Source organism: Pelophylax lessonae (assembly GCF_965119305.1).
Source record: "Pelophylax lessonae genome assembly, chromosome: 13".
Lineage (NCBI taxonomy): Eukaryota > Metazoa > Chordata > Amphibia > Anura > Ranidae > Pelophylax > Pelophylax lessonae.
Window position 1 is genome coordinate 54,694,244 of NC_138780.1, and position 18,572 is coordinate 54,712,815.

Below are 18,572 nucleotides of genomic sequence, written 5' to 3' on the forward strand. Positions count from 1 at the left end.
GAAGTCAGCCCAGTTCTCCAGGAACCCAAACCCCTCCTTCCTACACCAATTCCTCAGCCACTTGTTAAGTTCCCTAAGCTCCTTCTGCCTCTCCTGTGTGGCTCGAGGTACAGGCAATATTTCAGAGAAAACCACCTTGGAGGTCCTATTCCCCAATCTATTACCTAAGTCCCTGAAATCATTCTTTAGGATCCTCCACCTTCCTTTTACTTGGTCATTAGTGCCCACATGCACCACGACCGCTGGGTCATCCCCAGCCCCGCCCAATAATCTGTCTACCCGATCCGCGATGTGCCGAACTCAAGTGCCTGGTAAACAACATACTGTCCAGCTACCGCAATCTTTTCGACAGATTGCCCTCTCTGTCCTCTTGATGATTGAGTCCCCAACTACCACAACCTGTCTAAACTTTCCTGAATCTCGGCCCCCCTTCCTCCTGGAGCCGCCACTCCCCTGGCAGCTGGGGGAGGGCGCCTGCTCCAGCACTGCCACCCCTGAGCTGATAACCCCCTCAACCTGCAATTTGGCAAATTTGTTAGGGTGTACCATCTCAGGACTGGCCTCCCTGACACTCTTCCCACTACCCTTCCTAACGGTCACCCAGCTGCCTACCACTGATGCCTGCGTCTCCTCTACACCTTCCTCCTCTATGCTGGCCCCTGCCAGCACCTGATGGGTAATGTCCAAGCTCCTTTCCAAGTGTCGATTAGCTGCATTGTGTTAATATGATAATTAGTAGTTTTGGAGAAAGCATTCGAGTGTATAGAGTGTTTGTTTACTATAGTCCCAGTTGGTGTGTGAAACCGAATTAAAGTCCCCACCTGAAATTATGTTTGGCGAGTGGTAACGCTGAAGAATATCAAAAAAGTTCATGAAGAATTACGTCTGAGCGTCATTATGGGCGTACACATTACCAATCGTCGATTCACAGCCTGCTTTACAATAATAAAGTGACTTTCCACATCTTTGTACACTTGTTGGACCTCCATAGGAAAAGTGTGATGTAGTAAAATTGCAACACCTTTGGTTTTAGAAGCTGAACTGGTGTAAAAAGATTGATTAAAGGATTTATGAAAATAAGTGGGATGTTCGTCTTTAAGAAAATGGGTTTCCTGTAATAGTAAGATCTTAGCTTTTAATTTGTTATATTGAAAGAAAGTTTTTTCCTTTTGTTGGGGGAATTAAAGCCTTGGACATTATGTGATAAAATGGTTATAGCCATAGTGAAATAGAGAATTTATGGATTATGCTGAAGTTATGAATGGACAATATAAAACATAGGCTGAGGATGTAAAGGTGACTGTAATCCATCATCAATCCTGAATAATTTAACATGTATAATAGGGTGATCAAGAAAACAACATATTCCTGCATAAAATTGATAGTAATATACCAAAAAATAGTACCACAAATAGTGAAAAATATTTCGTAAAAGTTTTTAGTGTAGAAAGATGTATCATAAACACAATAAATGTGCATATTATGATTGGGGTCTTAGGGGAAAATCATTCTCAGACAACAAAATAATATTAACTGGAGTTCAAAAAGTCTCCATCTCTGCCCAACCACTCTGAGTGCAGTGAATACAAGCGAAAAAAGGAAGGGAAATACATCCCAAAAAAGGGAGGAGAAATTAGGTTTACTCACAGCATTTCCGCTTGATGTACATCCCGGAGCTGTCAGAGCTGAGTGGGAGAAAATCATGTTGACATGTGAATGGGCAGCCGCCATGTAAAATTGAAGTTTGACCGTGCATACCTGTTGGAAAAAGTAAATGCAAACAAACCTGAAACAAGGTGCAAGAATTACTTATAATAAGAACCTCACTCCAATTAGAGCCACAGCTGTGACAAGGAGTAACTTCTGAGTTGAGCTAATGGGAAGAAAAAAACAAGACAATTGTAAAAATGGAGATGTATCTAAAGAGAGCAAGGAAAAGGTTGTAATTACTACTTAATAGTAGGGTGTAATATTCTCAAAAAGGCACTAGATGTCAACAGAGACTCAGCAGAGTGAACTTGTGCCATAAATCCTGAAAAAAAAGGGTAATTAACCACTTTAAGACCGGAAGATTTGACCCCCTTCCTGACCAGGCCCTTTTTTGAGATTCGGCACTGCAATACTTGAACGAACGGTCACGCAACGCTGTATCCAAACAAAATTTATGTCCTTTTTTTTCCTACAAATAGAGCTTGCTTTTGGTGGTATTTGATCACCTGTGCGATTTTTAATTTTTGCGCTATAAACAAAAAAATAGCGACAATTTTGAAAAAAGAAAAACAATATTTTTCACATTCTGCTATATAACATTCCCCAAAAAAAAAAATTAAAAATCTAAATTTTTTTAACATTTTAGGCCAATTTGTTTTCTGCTACATATTTTTGGTAAAAAAAAACAAAATCGCAATAAGCATATTTTGATTGGTTTGCGCAAAAGTTATCGCGTTTACAAACTACGGGAAAGATTTATGTAATTTTTATTGCTTTTTTTTTTTTTTTTTTACTAGTAATGCCGGTGATCTGTGATTTTTCCCAAACATTGTTGGCTCCTAATTTTTTAGGGGCTGGTTGGTGGCAGCTTCTACACCTATATACATTTGTCTCCATCACTCCATAGCGCTGCTCACCCCCCATTCATACCCATAAGGATTCTAGACTACTGTCTAAATCCATTTTAGTGAGAGGGGAATACTCACAAGTTTGTGAACCTCCTGTGGCTGGTGCTGGAGCAGAAAGTCCTGTGGTGAGGGGATGTGCAGCTGGAGAGGCTGCAGGAGAGGGGGAGAGGTATCCGGTGCCATTCTCGGCCATGCTGTATCTCTCCCTCGAGCAAAGGAGGTAGTAGGTGAGGGATTTCTGGGCACCTCCTCTCTTCTTTTTCTTGTTGGTAGGCATGCACGGGATATACGGAGCAGGGAGATGTCTGGAGCAACTTTTGCCGTGAAATAGCCCTGTTTATGCGGTTGAAGGCCCGCTGAGGGACGGAGCTCTTAGCTGCTGCTTCCGTTCCAGTCCATGCCGCACATGCGCTATGAGCCCCGTGGGTTTCACCCATCACACCATCAAACAAAATAGGATGTAGAACACAAAATGGCCACCACACAAAGGGATATGTGTTCAAACCACGTGGGTCTCAATGCTAAAACAAGGTGGCGGCCAAACACGTGGCACTGAGAACCACCAGCCACAATCGAAGTATGTAAAAACAAAAAAGGTCAAGCAAACACATGTTTCTTGGTATAAAAACCAAAAGATGATACTAAAAACAAGAAAAACAGAATTTACCATCAACTTGATTCAGAATATAGTGTAGACAATAAATATCCTCACAGAATATTGATTTTTGAGTTGCACTGCGCAATCCGCCACTTGAAACGGAAACTCCGTACAAAACCGGGATGTCTATGCTCAACTCAAACTTCAGCTTCCAAAACAACCACCAGCTTCACCAATAAACGAGTTTAATTTCAGCACATACACAAACCAATATTTATATATGTTATACTAAAACGCGGTATCCACCGCCAAAACCAACACTGACTAATAATTTATTGCTGTCCTATCGAACTAAACTAATATTACAAAAGAGATGCTGAAAAGGAAATATTTAACACCTATATCACAACCCCAGGATGTATTAACTGGGAACCTTTGAAAAGGACTGCCGTACAGGTTTCTTCTCCAATTAATAGACCCTTACCCCAGCCACAAATATTAATACAAAACACCCCATCATTATACAAAAGAGCGAAAGCTGCAAATGAAAAAGTCCTTTGCTAAGCTGTGTTTCTAACTTCCACAGTGGACAAAGAAAGTAAGCTTTGGTCTAAAACAACAAATTTTCAAAAACTGAAATGAAGTGTGTCTTACCACAAATGGCCGGCCTTTGTTGCACTAGACTCGACTCACTCACCCTGTTTTTTTTTCTGCTGTGAGGTTAGAAACCTTTGGTTAGAACTTCCTGACTCGCCATTACTGTGATGGAAATGAATGGGGTTTGGAGCCTAGAAATTCTCTCGGTGCGCTGAAAACTTCACTGCGCTGAAAAGCACACTTATTCCCTTGTACTGAAAAATACAACGTACAGCTCTTTTGTATAAAAAATCCAAACGCTCGGCGACTAAAAAGGAAACAGGTGCACGCTGTGTTACAATCAATGCCAACTGTTGGTTGCATGAGCGACCAGGCACTATTGCTAACAATGAAACCCACATGTAGGAAAAACTGCCCGCCAAACCCTATACAATGGAACTAGCGTGTATCTCAAGAACGTTGCCCCGCATGCACTCCCATCATGACCTGTTAGAGTTAATCCTATATAATAAAGTTCATAAAAACCATATTTGATAGTGATTATGCTACTGTTTCAGTGAATGAGACTTAATCTGCAAAGGACACTAGCAGCAGTATTTCAATTATGCAGATCAAGCATAATAGAAGGCTACTAGCTATATTCCAGCAAAAGGGCAGATATTATCAAAACGATAAGAATTCCACATCACAAACATATCTCCCCCAGTGAATACCGGGGCCCCGGCTGGCCGATATACATTTGTGTGGTGGAGTCTGCTGTCACTGCCATGGACCTGGACTGGCACTTGCTCGTTCACGTAGCCACTCAGGGCGCCGGCTGATAGGGATGATCAGGCAAGTAGCGCATAGTCTCAATTTAATGGAAGGTTTCCACAACTACAGGTCTTTACTCAATGCTAGTTAAAGCCATATTCGCTGTGCATAGTGATTACCGGTAAACCGGCACTGGGAGACATAATGGCAATTTAACTAAAAGCACATCCTAAAAAATGTCCATGCAAATATTAATAAAATTTCCACAACAAGAAACAGACACCAGGTTCTTGTGGGCCAATTTGGTGCCAGAAGAATCACTACTGATTCTTACTTTATTTTGTGGAGCAGGTAAAGTATGTGTGGAAAGAAAGACAAATGCTCAGTGGAAGGAAGACAAACTAGTCTGAACTATAGGATAATTAGAGCATCCAAGGCAAGTGCTAGAGCATCCCTAGTCCTGGATGCAAACAGAGGTATCTTCTTGTAGCTGCAGGCTAGGCTAGGATGTCCACAGTCCCCTATTTTGGATCTGGATGAAGAGACCATTTTCCTTGGTCCAGGAAATGGTGGCTGAGATAATCCGCCTGCCAACTGCCCAATCCTGGAATGTGGATTGCAGAAATCACAGCGCTTTGATGGTTGATATATGCCACTGTCTTACTGAACCTGAATTGGGTGTCCCTTTAGAATGAGGTCCAGTGCTGGAGGGATAGCCTGAGCGCTCTGAGTGCCAAGATGTTGATGGTGAGAATCCTTGAACCATCAAGGACAGGAAGACTCCTCCCCAGCTTGACAAACTTCCGTCTACTCTAAGAAACTTCCAGTTGTAGAGGGTGGTTCAGTGGATATGCAGTTGGCTACAAAATAGATACCAGAGTGTGGTTGTAAATGGGGTTCATTCAGAACAGAGACCAGTCACTATTGTGGTACCATAAGGCTCTGTACTAGATCCTGTTCTATTTAATCTATATGCAAACGATATAACTAAAAGTTTGTTGGGCAAGGTATGTCTTTTTGCTAATAATAGGTGTCTGTAACATGGACCATGATTTGGCTTTGCTGGAAGATTGGTCAAAGCAGTGGAAACTGCCGTTTAGTGTTTCTAAATGTTAAATACAGTGTTGACCAGCACTACAGAGGAAAAAGATTTGCAAAATGAGAAAACAGTGTGGCCAGGCAGTGGGAAAAGCGAATTGAATTCTGGGATGGATCAGAAGAGGGGTCACCAGCAGGACAAAGGAGGTCCTGATTCCTCTATACAGATCTTTACTTAGACCTCACTTTAGAAAACAGTGTTTAGTTCTGGAGACCTCACTTACAAAAACATATTGATAAGATACAATGAGTCCAGAGACTCAAAAATAGTGAAAGGTCTAAGAGATAAAACCCTAGGGGAGACTTCAGAGAGACGTAATATGTACAATCAATAGGAAAGCAGGGAAAGGGGAAACATGACTGAAACCTTTAAAGGGGGTGAATAAGGTTCAAGAGGGCAGGATTTTCGATAGGAAATCATCAAGAACACAAATATCAAGAACACTGAACCCTGAACACAAACTAACAGGAAGAAAGTTCAAAACTAATCTTATAAAGTATTATTTTACTGAAAGGGTATTTGATGCTTGGAATAAACTTCTAATAGAGGTATTGAGCCATTCAATAGTGTGTGGCTTTTAACATGCTTGGGACAAACACAGGTCGATAGACAAAAAAGTAAAAAAAAAAAAGTAAAAAAAGCGAAAATCTAAAACAAACAAAAAGAAAAAAATACAAAAACGTGTGTGTGTGTATATATATATATATATATATATATATATATATATATATATATATATATATATATACAGTCAGGTCCATAAATATTGGGACATAGACACAATTCTAATCTTTTTGGCTCTATACACCACAACAATGGATTTGAAATGAAACAAGATGTGTTTTAACTGCAGACTTTCAGCTTTAATTTGAGGGTATTTACATCCAAATCAGGTGAACGGTGTAGGAATTACAACAGTTTGTATATGTGCCTCCCACTTTTTAAGGGACCAAAAGTAATGGGACAGACATAGGTGTGCGCAGCCTATTGCATTAGGGTGTGCACCCCAAAGTTTAAATACACATGCATGTGTTTGCCTACATGTATATGGCCCCGGTACATTACTCTCCCTGCTGGCAAAGTGAAATAGAAGTGTGTGGCACTTCTCTTATGGCAGAGCAGGTCCGAGGGAGATCTTTCCCATCTCCTCACTGGCAAACAGAGCGATAATGCTAATGTGCCCTAGGTGATTAGGGTGTGCCCAGGCACACCCGGCACACCCTGCGCGCACGCCTATGGGGACAGATTAACAATCATAAATCAAACTTTCACTTTTAAATACTTGGTTGCAAATCCTTTGCAGTCAATTACAGCCTGAAGTCTAGAACGCATAGACATCACCAGACGCTGGGTTTCATCCCTGGTGATGCTCTGCCAGGCCTCTACTGCAGCTGTCTTCAGTTCCTGCTTGTTCTTGGGGCATTTTCCCTTCAGTTTTCCCTTCAGCAAGTGAAATGCATGCTCAATCAGATTCAGGTCAGGTGATTGACTTGGCCATTGCATAACATTCCACTTCTTTCCCTTAAAAAACTCTTTGGTTGCTTTCGCAGTATGCTTCGGGTCATTGTCCATCTGCACTGTGAAGCACCGTCCAATGAGTTCTGAAGCATTTGGCTGAATATGAGCAGATAATATTGCCCGAAACACTTCAGAATTCATCCTGCTGCTTTTTTCAGCAGTCACATCATCAATAAATACAAGAGAACCAGTTCCATTGGCAGCCATACATGCCCACGCCATGACACTACCACCACCATGCTTCACTGATGAGGTGGTATACTTTGGATCATGAGCAGTTCCTTCCTTCTCCATACTCTTCTCTTCCCATCACTCTGGTACAAGTTGATCTTGGTCTCATCTCTCCATAGGATGTTGTTCCAGAACTGTGAAGGCTTTTTTAGATGTTGTTTGGCAAACTCCAATCTGGCCTTCCTGTTTTTGAGGCTCACCAATGGTTTACATCTTGTGGTGAACCCTCTGTATTCACTCTGGTGAAGTCTTCTCTTGATTGTTGACTTTGACACACATACACCTACCTCCTGGAGAGTGTTCTTGATCTGGCCAACTGTTGTGAAGGGTGTTTTCTTCACCAGGGAAAGAATTCTTCGGTCATCCACCACAGTTGTTTTCTGTGGTCTTCCGGGTATTTTGGTGTTGCTGAGTTCACCGGTGCTTTCTTTCTTTTTAAGGATGTTCCAAACAGTTGATTTGGCCACACCTAATGCTTTTGCTATCTCTCTGATGGGTTTGTTTTATTTTTTCAGCCTAATGATGTCTTGCTTCACTGATAGTGACAGCTCTTTGGATCTCATATTGAGAGTGGACAGCAACAGATTCCAAATGCAAATAGCACACTTGAAATGAACTCTGGACCTTTTATCTGCTCCTTGTAAATGGGATAATGAGGGAGTAACACACACCTGGCCATGGAACAGCTGAGCAGCCAATTGTCCCATTACTTTTGGTCCCTTAAAAAGTGGGAGGTACGTATACAACTGTTGTAATTCCTACACCTTTCACCTGATTTGGATGTAAATACCCTCAAATTAAAGCTGAAAGTCTGCAGTTAAAGCACATCTTGTTTGTTTCATTTCAAATCCATTGTGGTGGTGTATAGAGCCAAAAAGATTAGAATTCTGTCGATGTCCCAATATTTATGGACCTGACTGACTGTATGTATATAATATATATATATATATATATATATATATATATATATATATATATATATATATATATATATATATATATATATATATGTCGAGATATATATATATATATATATATATATATATATATATATATATATATATATATATATGTGTGTGTGTGTGTATATATATATATATATATATATATGTATTTAAAAAAACAGACTCAATGGACCACTTGGTCTTTATTCTGCTGTCACTTTTCTGTTTTACTACCAGTATACCAGTTCCACACCAGAGTTTAATGTTCCGGTCTGCTTTGGGGGTACCGCAAAGACTGCAGGAGCTCAGCAAACAAATGTCTCCTTCACCAGACAGTCTACACTTGCTCACAGCTGTGAAATACTCCGCTCCCCCTCACCGACGGGTGAATCCCTGAGTACTCAAAATGTTTTTCCATTGTCACCCCTAAAATGGATCACAACCTTGTGGGGACACATATCTCTCTTCCAGGACCTATCCCTGGCAACTTGTACAATATTTAATGGCTAAAGACAAAATGATTAAACTACTATTGACAGAAGGGACAAAAAAATGTAAATACTATTTTTAATTTTAATTGCTCCAATAGCAGAGAAATCAAATACAAGGTAATCCCCACTTTAAAGGAAGACCGAGAAGTAGGCAATTGTAGCGCTACCCCCATAGGAGCCGCTGGTATTTTGCCCAAATCTTCCCCCTTTTAGCTATGCAGCCAGGCACAAGGTAGATTCACACAGCCATATGCACGCACACACACTTTCTCTCGTTGTCTTCAATGATCAGTCTTGTTGTTGTTTTTTTTTTTTAGTGGAGAACTTGGATAGGGATAGAGATTTGGTGGGATACTCCAGAAATACAAGTATTCACATCTGTGGACATCTAACTGATCCCTCAGTTAAGCTCTGAAAGCAGATAGAGGACTTCTCCTGGCAGTGGCAACAAAGACGTTTCAGGATTAGAGAAAAGTACCTTAGTAGTAGTAGTTGCTGGACAAAATTTCTCAAGACACAAACCAGGGCAGACTGCTTCTGTATTTGGCAGTACAAAAGTATCAGAAACTTAGCAAAGTCCTGTGCAGTAGCAGCACCCTGGACCCTCCGCTGACTATATAGCACACTAGAAGGGGTTAACAAGCACAAGTCTATGGATCCTTTAGGTTGGCTGTACTCACAAAATGTCCAGGGACAGCTGGTAACCTCCTCCCAACTTCCAAGCAACACTCTATACCAGATCAGATGTTCAATAGAAAGCCCCTTCAGCCAGCTCTCTGAAGAACCAGCATCACTTTCACTAATGTCAGGCCCTCAGGTCCCCCACTGTGGCCACATGGCCACACTCTTTGGCTCCATGTACACGGGACATTGTTAAAAGTCCCTTTGAATGCTGGAATTTTTAGGACGTTTGAAACGTCCGTTCGGTCGCGTTTGTACCCGCGTTTAGCGGGCGTTTAGCAGCGTTTGCGGGCGTTTGCGTTTAGAAGCGTTCCTAGAGGTCAAAAAAATTATTCCCCTTTAAAATGGAAAAACGCGAACGCTAAACGCGGGTCATCGCGTTCAGGCGCGTTCGGACGCGTTCAGACGCGTTCGGACGCGTTTGTGCGTTTGAAACGCCGGGAAACACACGTTCCAACGCAAATAATTGCGTTCTAAAAACAGTCCCTGAACTCAACTGCCTGCAAATGACTGTAAACGACCCTGTGTACATGGACAGATAAGATAAAATGTAGATGGGTTCAGGGGCTTCTGAAAAAAACGCCCAACTGCTCCTAAACGGCCATTTCCAGCGTCCCGTGTACATGGAGCCTTTCTCTGAATTCAGGCCTGCAGTTCGCCCACCTGAGGCGACATAGCAGCAGGTGCCAGGGGAAGCAGCAGCCTCTCCATCGATGGATACAATCCACACCTGGGAAAGACCTTGTGCTCAGTGCATCCAAAGAATAAATACCCAGCCTCCTTCAGGGCCACCTTCCCTGGGATAGGCTGGAGTGGCATTAATACTCATGCTGTGTTCTGCATAGTGTCTACTTATTCATTCAGAGCCTTCCTGGGTTACTTGGATATAAAGGAGGCCACAGGCAGACCCAACCAGCATCTGAGCACCAAAAGTCCATGTAATCACGGTTGGTGGCAGGCTGTTAAGCAGAGAACTAAGTAACTTCTCCTATTAAGCAGGAGAACACAAACTATATTACACTAATCCTAGAACCTACCTAGAAGGGTGATACAAAATCATTTTGTGGTAATCGCCATCTGCCTTAAAGTGATATTAAAGGTTTTTTTTTAAAAGAACAAACATGTGACCTGCTTTATGCAGTGGTTTTGTACAGAGCAACCCCGATCCTCCTCTTCTCGGGTCCCTTGCCGGCGCTTTTGCCCCCTCTCTCTTGCCCCCAGAGCAAGCAGCATATAATGGGGCTACCCAAGCAGGCTCATTCCCATGTCCATTTACGCACAGAGCCATGGCTTGGCCACTCTCTCTCCTCTTTAGCTCATTGGCTGTGATTGCCAATGGCTCTGGCCGCTGTCTCAGCTAATGAGGAGGGAGAGTGCCCACAGAGTCGAGGCTCTTGTGCACATCGCTGGATCGAGATGGGGCTCAGGGAAGTATAAGGGGGTGCTGGGGAGACTGCTGCACAGAGGAGGTTTTCTACCTTCATGCATATAATTCATGAAGGTAAAAAACCTTGAGCCTTTAGAACCTGCCAAATATGTCATTGTATCTACTACTTTATCTAATGTCTACTAAGTAATCTAATTGCCAGGTGAAATCTGTAGTTTGCAGATATGAGAATAAAATACTGTTGTTGCATTTGTTTGGATCTAATTAATTTATGGGTTCATGTTTCTTCTCAATAGGAGACAAAGACCAATTCATTTAAGCTTTGACATTGATGCATTTGATCCATCCTTGGCAGCAGCTACCGGAACACCAGTAATTGGAGGGTTAACTTATAGGGAGGGAATCTATATAACAGAAGAAATACACAACACAGGTAAGTTACAATGAATTCAACTTAAAATACATAGATTAAGGTAGTGCAAGCTAAACATTTTTATAACTGGATTAAGGAGATCAATGACATCCAGTGAATATAAAGCCATATATCTTCCCTTTATTACCATAAACAAAAGTGCTGGTTCAATTAACTACTTGCCTTCTGTGCACTTAAACACCCTTCCCATCCAGGCCAATTTTCAGCTTTCAGCGCTGTCACACTTTGAATGACAATTGCGCGGTCATGCTACACTGTACCCATATGAAATTTTTATCATTTTTTTCACACAAATAGAGCTTTCTTTTGGTGGTATTTAATCATCTCTGGGTTTTTTATTTTTTACAAAAAAAAAGAATAAAGACAAAAAATTTTGAAAAAAAAAAAAAGTTTTTCTTATTTTCTGCGAGTAAATTTTGATAATAAATTTTTCTCCTTCACTGAAGGGCGCTGATGAGGCGGCACTGATGGGCACTGATAGGCTGCACTGATGGGCACTGATGAGGTGGCACTTATGGGCACTGATGAGGTGGCACTTATGGGCACTGATGAGGAGGTACTAATATGCCGCACTGATGAGCACTGATAGGCGGCACTGATAGGCGGCACTGAGAGTCGGCACTGATGAGCACTGATAGGCGGCACTGCTGGGCACTGATAGGCGGCACTGCTGGGCACTGATAGGCAGCACTGCTGGGCACTGAGAGGTGGCACTGCTGGGCACTGATAGGCAGCACTGCTGGGCACTGACAGGTGGCACTGCTGGGCACTGAGAGGCGGCACTGAGAGGCGGCACTGATGGGCACTGGCGGATGGCACTGGACACTGACGGGTGGCACTGATGAGCGGCACTGATGGGCAGCACCATCAGTGCCCACACTCAGTGCCCATAGTGCTGCCAGTCAGTGCTCATCAGTGCCTAGATGAGCAGGCACTGATGGGCACTGACTAGCAGCACTATGGGCACTGATTGTGGGCATTGATTGGGGGGCACTGATGGCGGGCACTGTGGGCACTGATGGGGGGGCACTGTGTGTGTGTTTTTACCTTTGTGTAATCAGGGCACTGGTGATCGGTGCCCTGATTACATCGCTGTGTCCCCGGCGCTGTGAGGCTCCCCCTCCTTCCTCACACTGCAGGCTCCGTGTGAGGAAGGAGCGCCGGCGATGAGAGATGATCTCATATGTTTACATATGAGATCATCGCTCATTGGACGGCCAGATCACGTGGTGAATGGCCGCTGTGATTGGCCATTCACCACGATCTGTGATCGGCCGTGTCCAAGGGACACGGCCGACACAGATTTTCCCCGCAGCGCGCTCGCGGGAGCGCGCTGGGGGCGTGTCACTGGGAGGCCGTTTAAAAACGGCCTCCCGAAAATTCGAGTCCGCGCTGCAGCCGTATATAGGCTGTAGCGCGGATGGCAAGTGGTTAACAACAAAATATAAAACTGGATATAATTCCTGCCACAGGGGTGGCATGTGTATACGCCCCCTAGAGTCTTGCAATCACACTGCATTTGCAACCTGTTTTGGGGTGTCATTAATTTAACATTGACACCAGTGGCAGGTGACAGTTTCCTTTAGAACTACCTGCACATAATTCACGCAAGTATATTCTTCAGTTTGTGTAACATTACCAACAGGGGTGACAAATTCAGGTAGTTCTTACTACCGCCACTTTAACAGCCTGTTACTATGTCAGTAATAGATTCTTTAAGAATTACCACCAGTTTGCAGATTAGCAAACTGGCAGTAATTAAAGAATATGTTACCTTCATATTCCTGATTAAGTGCCCGCTGTACTTATATGGCATGCAATGCCAAGCCGCCGCAAAGCCAACAGATTACTGGGATGTATAAAAAAGGGGATTCACTCCAGAAATAAAGAGATTATTCTCCCACTCTACAAGACTCTGGTCCGACCACATCTGGAGTATGCTGTCCAGTTCTGGGCACCGGTCCTCAGGAAGGATGTGCTGGAATTGGAGAAAGTCCAGAGAAGGGCAACAAAAATAATTAGGGGAATGGAGGACATCAGCTATGAGGAAAGACTACAAGCACTGAACCTTTTCTCTCTGGAGAAAAGACGATTGAGGGGGGATATGATATCAATGTACAAATACTGTACTGGTGACCCGAGCATAAGGAACAAACTATTCAGAGAAAGGAGTTACAATAAGACACGTGGCCACTCACTAAAACTAGAGGAAAGGCGGTTTAACCTTAAAGTGCGTAAGGGGTTCTTCACTGTAAGAGCAGTAAGGATGTGGAATTCTCTTCCACAAGCAGTCGTATCAGCAGGGAGCATCGATAATTTCAAAAAACTATTAGATGGACACAGTGGTGGGATTCAGCCGGTTCGCACCGGTTCCATAGAACCGGTGGCTAACTTTCTGCAAGTTCGCAGAACCGGCTGAATCCCTCTGCGCGTCTGAGGACGTGCAGGACAATTGAATGTCCCGCGCTCGGGCAGACGTGGCGGCCGGGGGGCGGAGCAGTGCGCCCGACCCGCCCATTCTGTGACAATAGCGAATGAGAATTCGCTATTGTCACATGATCCTCCTCCTGGCCAATCAGGGAGCGGGTCCTCCCGCTTCCTGATTGGCCGAAAGGCAAACACCGTGGCATTGGACGAGGAGGAGGCGCCGCGGGAGGACTCGGAGACGCGGGGAGCCGAATGCGAGACCGTCCGTGAGGTAAGTGCATGGGTCTCGCGGGGATCGCTGGCACTCTGCAATTGGGGGCAATGTTGTGGCTGGCGCTCTGCAATTGGGGGCAATGTTGTGGCTGGCGCTCTGCAATCATTGGGGGCAAAGCTGTCGCTGGCGCTCTGCAATTGGGGCAATGTTGTGGCTGGCGCTCTGCAATTGGGGACAATGTTGTGGCTGGCGCTCTGCAATCATTGGGGGCAATGCTGTGGCTGGCGCTCTGCAATTGGGGGCAATGCTGTGGCTGGCGCTCTGCAATTGGGGGCAATGCTGTGGCTGGCGCTCTGCAATTGGGGGCAATGCTGTGGCTGGCACTCTGCAATCATTGGGGGCAATGCTGTGGCTGGCACTCTGCAATGATTGGGGGCAATGCTGTGGTCACTGTGCATTGAAAGGGGGGCACACTGGTCTCTCTGCATTGAAAGGGGGGCACGCTGGTCACTGTGCATTAAAGGGGGCATGTACACTGGTCACTGTTCATTGAAAGGGGGGCACGCTGGTCTCTCTGCATTGAAAGGGGGGCACGCTGGTCTCTCTGCATTGAAAGGGGGGCACGCTGGTCACTGTGCATTAAAGGGGGCATGTACACTGGTCACTGTTCATTGAAAGGGGGGCACGCTGGTCTCTCTGCATTGAAAGGGGGGCACGCTGGTCACTGTGCATTGAAAGGGGGGCACGCTGGTCACTGTGCATTAAAGGGGGCATGTACACTGGTCACTGCATTGAAAGGGGGGCACGCTGGTCACTGTGCATTAAAGGGGGCATGTACACTGGTCACTGCATTGAAAGGGGGCACGCTGGTCACTGTGCATTGAAAGGGGGCACGCTGGTCACTGTGCATTGAAAGGGGGGCACGCTGGTCACTGTGCATTAAAGGGGGCATGTACACTGGTCACTGCATTGAAAGGGGGCAAGCTGGTCACTGTGCATTAAAGGGGGCATGTACACTGGTCACTGCATTGAAAGGGGGGCACGCTGGTCACTGTGCATTAAAGGGGGCATGTACACTGGTCACTGCATTGAAAGGGGGCACGCTGGTCACTGTGCATTGAAAGGGGGCACGCTGGTCACTGTGCATTAAAAGGGGGAACGCTGGTCTCTCTGCATTGAAAGGGGGAACGCTGGTCACTGTGCATTGAAAGGGGGAACGCTGGTCACTGTGCATTGAAAGGGGGCACGCTGGTCATTCTGCTGGGAAAGTCGGAACTGGTTACTAAAATTTTTGAATCCCACCACTGGATGGACACCTTAAAGACCACAACATACAGGGGTATACAATGTACGGTTAAAAGCAAACACACACACACATCATAGGTTGAACTGGATGGACTGATGTCTTTTTTCAACCTTACTAACTATGTAACTATGTAACTATGTAACTATGTAACTATGTAACTATGTAACTATATGAAAAAGCATCCTGTTCTCTTGGTAGTGCTTCCTTTGTGGGAAATACCTGATGTTCCTGCCAGTCCCTCTGCTTTCCTATTAAAAACTTACCATACTAGTCATGGTAGTCAGCGTGGTCAGTTTTCTGGCTGCCTGCTCTCCTCCAATGACTTGACTTGTGCTGACAGTCCCCCACCCGCCTCCCGCACATAAATCCAGTGGAAAGACCAGTGTGCTGCTGTTTCTCCACCCCTAGCTAACTGAGCTCCTTATGCAGCCGAGAACAGAGGGTATGTGATCATTTCTATAAAATGTAAAAAAAAAGGTATTTATAATTTTTTTATATGTTCAGTATAAACAAATGTTTTGCCTTTTATTTCTATTTTAAACTGAATGGATTGTTTTACAAAGTAAGGGTTCATATATACTTTAAGACCATCTCTGAGCTGGCATATAAAAAAAGGCCATCACTTAGAGTGGGGCATGTCTGTGTTGGGAAGCTGATGTGCGTGGCAGGTTCCTGAAAAATGGAAAACCACATTGTCAGAATACAATGTCTCAGCAGGGGGGATTCTTCCATCCACTTTGTATGGATGGAAACATTTATTTTTGTTTTTTTTTCTTCAGCCCACTGGACTGCATTTGTTTTCTTTTTTTTAGGCTTTTTTTTTCAGCTGGTAATCCTGCCAGGAAGCCTGTAGTTTAACAGAACAAGCTGTCCTGCAGATGTAGCAGTTAGAGGATTAAGACAAACTATTTAACACTGACAGGGTTGCTTAGAATTATTAGCTTTTATTGTATAAAACCTGTATCCAAAAGGAACAAAACTGTTGCTGTAACTGCTTAAAAAGTGTTAGCTGGATTTTAGCTTCAATTTGTTTAGTGTATCTAAATTTGCTCATACATCTAACGTATACAGACTGATTTTACTCTTGTGGGTTTAGTAACACTTTAATTTAAAGCAGTATTAAACCCAAAACAAAAAACTGAATACAGTATATTGTAGCTTACCAATAAATAAATGTGGTGGCTGCATTTGTTTTCTTTTTTTATGTTTTCCTTCTGTTTCCACCTGGTGATCTGGCCAGTAGCATTCTTTGTGAATTGGAATGCCTAAACTCTGGGTGAAGGAGCAGCATTGTCATTCTGGAAAATTTTACATTTAATTTGGAAATCAAGGTCCCAGAATCTGGAGGAAGAGTGGAGAGGCACATAATCCAAGTTGCATGAGGTCCAGTGTGAAGTTTCCACAGTCCGTTATGGTTTGAGGGGCCATGCCATCTGCTGGTGTTGGTCCAATGTATTTTATCCAAAGTCAGAGCAGCCCTCTAGCAGAAAATTCTAGAGCACTTCATGCTTTCCTCTGCTGACCAACTTTATGGAGATGCAAACTTAATTCCCTAGCAGGACTTGGCACCTGCCCACACTGCCAAAGTACCAATACCTGGTTTAATGATCATGGTATCACTGTATCACTAAATTAACTTTTTAATGATATTTCAGATTTTATGAGATGCACCTGTTTATATCTGTAATGTGCTCCCCAGTACAAACTCTCAATTTCCTCTTCATTATACCTAGACATTTCAACTTACACTGAGAAGAGTTAAGCCCTGTACACACGTACCGATTGTCGGCTGTAAATATTCGGCCGACGACCGATCGGCCGATTGTATGCTTGTTAGTATGATGCTTCCGACAGCCGACAGCGCATTTTCGGCCGAACAGAATCTATCGTGCAGGCATTAAAATTTTTGTTGGCCGTCACCAGAACGGCCGATTGTTCGCCAGTCAGTACAGATTTCGGCCGACAGACAGCAGATTAGCAAGACTGGGCATGCTCTAACCATCACATGACATCACTTCTGCAGTTCGGCCCAAGATCAGTACGTGTGTACGGGGCTTTACAAAACAGAATTCAGCCTTACCACACACCATAAATCTGGAAGTGAGGTGGAAATACAATGCATACTAAAAATTTAGTAAATTGTTTACTTTTTTAATATTAGAAAGGAGAGAAAACAGGTCAAATGAGGAAGATAGGATAAAACGAGGTTGGGGAAATACAGGAAGTAGAGGAAAAACAATAATGAAGATGTTGATATAATTAAAGCGTTTGTTACCCTAAAAAAATAAAAAATGATCCTGCTCCTTTAAAGCATGTTATACTGTACAACACAGTGCTTGTGCTGTGTAATTTGGTCCCCTGTATCACCTGAAATACCTGGCTGATCCTGCCAGTTTCTGCCCTCCTCTCTGTACACTGACCACAGTGTATCATGGCTGCTGCACCCTGACACCGTGGTCAGTGTATGTACCTCCATCATCCGCAGCTCACCTCACTGCTCTCCTGTGTCCTCCTCCCCCTTCCTCTCCCTGTCTGTCAGCTCTTACCAATTCCGCCCCCTTCCTGCTGCTGAAATACCTTTAGACCTCACATGGTATGGTGGCTTTCAAAAGACTCTTAGACGTACATCTCAAGGATCAGAAAATTCAGGGCTATGTGAGATGATTACAGCCACACACACCTACACTGGATGGACTGTTGGTTGAACCGGATGGACTGTTGTCTTTATTCAACCTCACCTACTATGTAACTATATAACATACAATCCCCTCTGTTATAAAGCCTCCTATGCTGCAGTGTATGTTCTTTGTAAAAAGGTGCCTATTTCTTCCCAATTTCACAGCGCAGATCGGCGGTCAGTTGACTCCTTGAAGCTCCTCTCCTCCCTGGCTGACGTCTCAGCTCTCTCCTCCCCTCCTCCTGACTGACGATAGCGGGGGAATCTTGGCCCCTCCCGCTCTAGTTGTCGGATCGGGAGAGAGAGCCTCTGAATCACATGACCACCGATCTGCGCAGTGAAATCGGGTAGAAATAGGCATCTTTTTTACAAAGGACATACACTGCAGCATTGGAGGCTTTGGGCCTGATTCATAGTACGGCGAATTGGCGTTTCGGCGTGATTTTGCGAAGCGGCGATTATTTAAGTCTGAAATTGGCATTCAAAGAACGGCGGGCGGAAAATAGCGCCTAGTGTGAGATTCATTAAGATGCAATATGGTCAGAGCGCGACTTAAAACCACGCCAGCTAAAAGCTCGACTAAAGTTTAGCCAAATTT

General features: G+C 44.0%; 1 protein-coding gene across 3 annotated transcripts in view; it reads left to right on the forward strand.

The window, feature by feature from the left end:
- Positions 1-18,572, forward strand: part of ARG2 (arginase 2) — a 300,598-nt gene that overhangs the window by 212,715 nt on the left and 69,311 nt on the right. For all 3 annotated transcript variants that reach the window (XM_082275611.1, XM_082275610.1, XM_082275612.1), the window contains one exon: positions 11,214-11,350. In XM_082275611.1, coding sequence (XP_082131737.1) covers positions 11,214-11,350 — 137 coding nt within the window. The remainder of the gene's footprint in view (positions 1-11,213; positions 11,351-18,572) is intronic.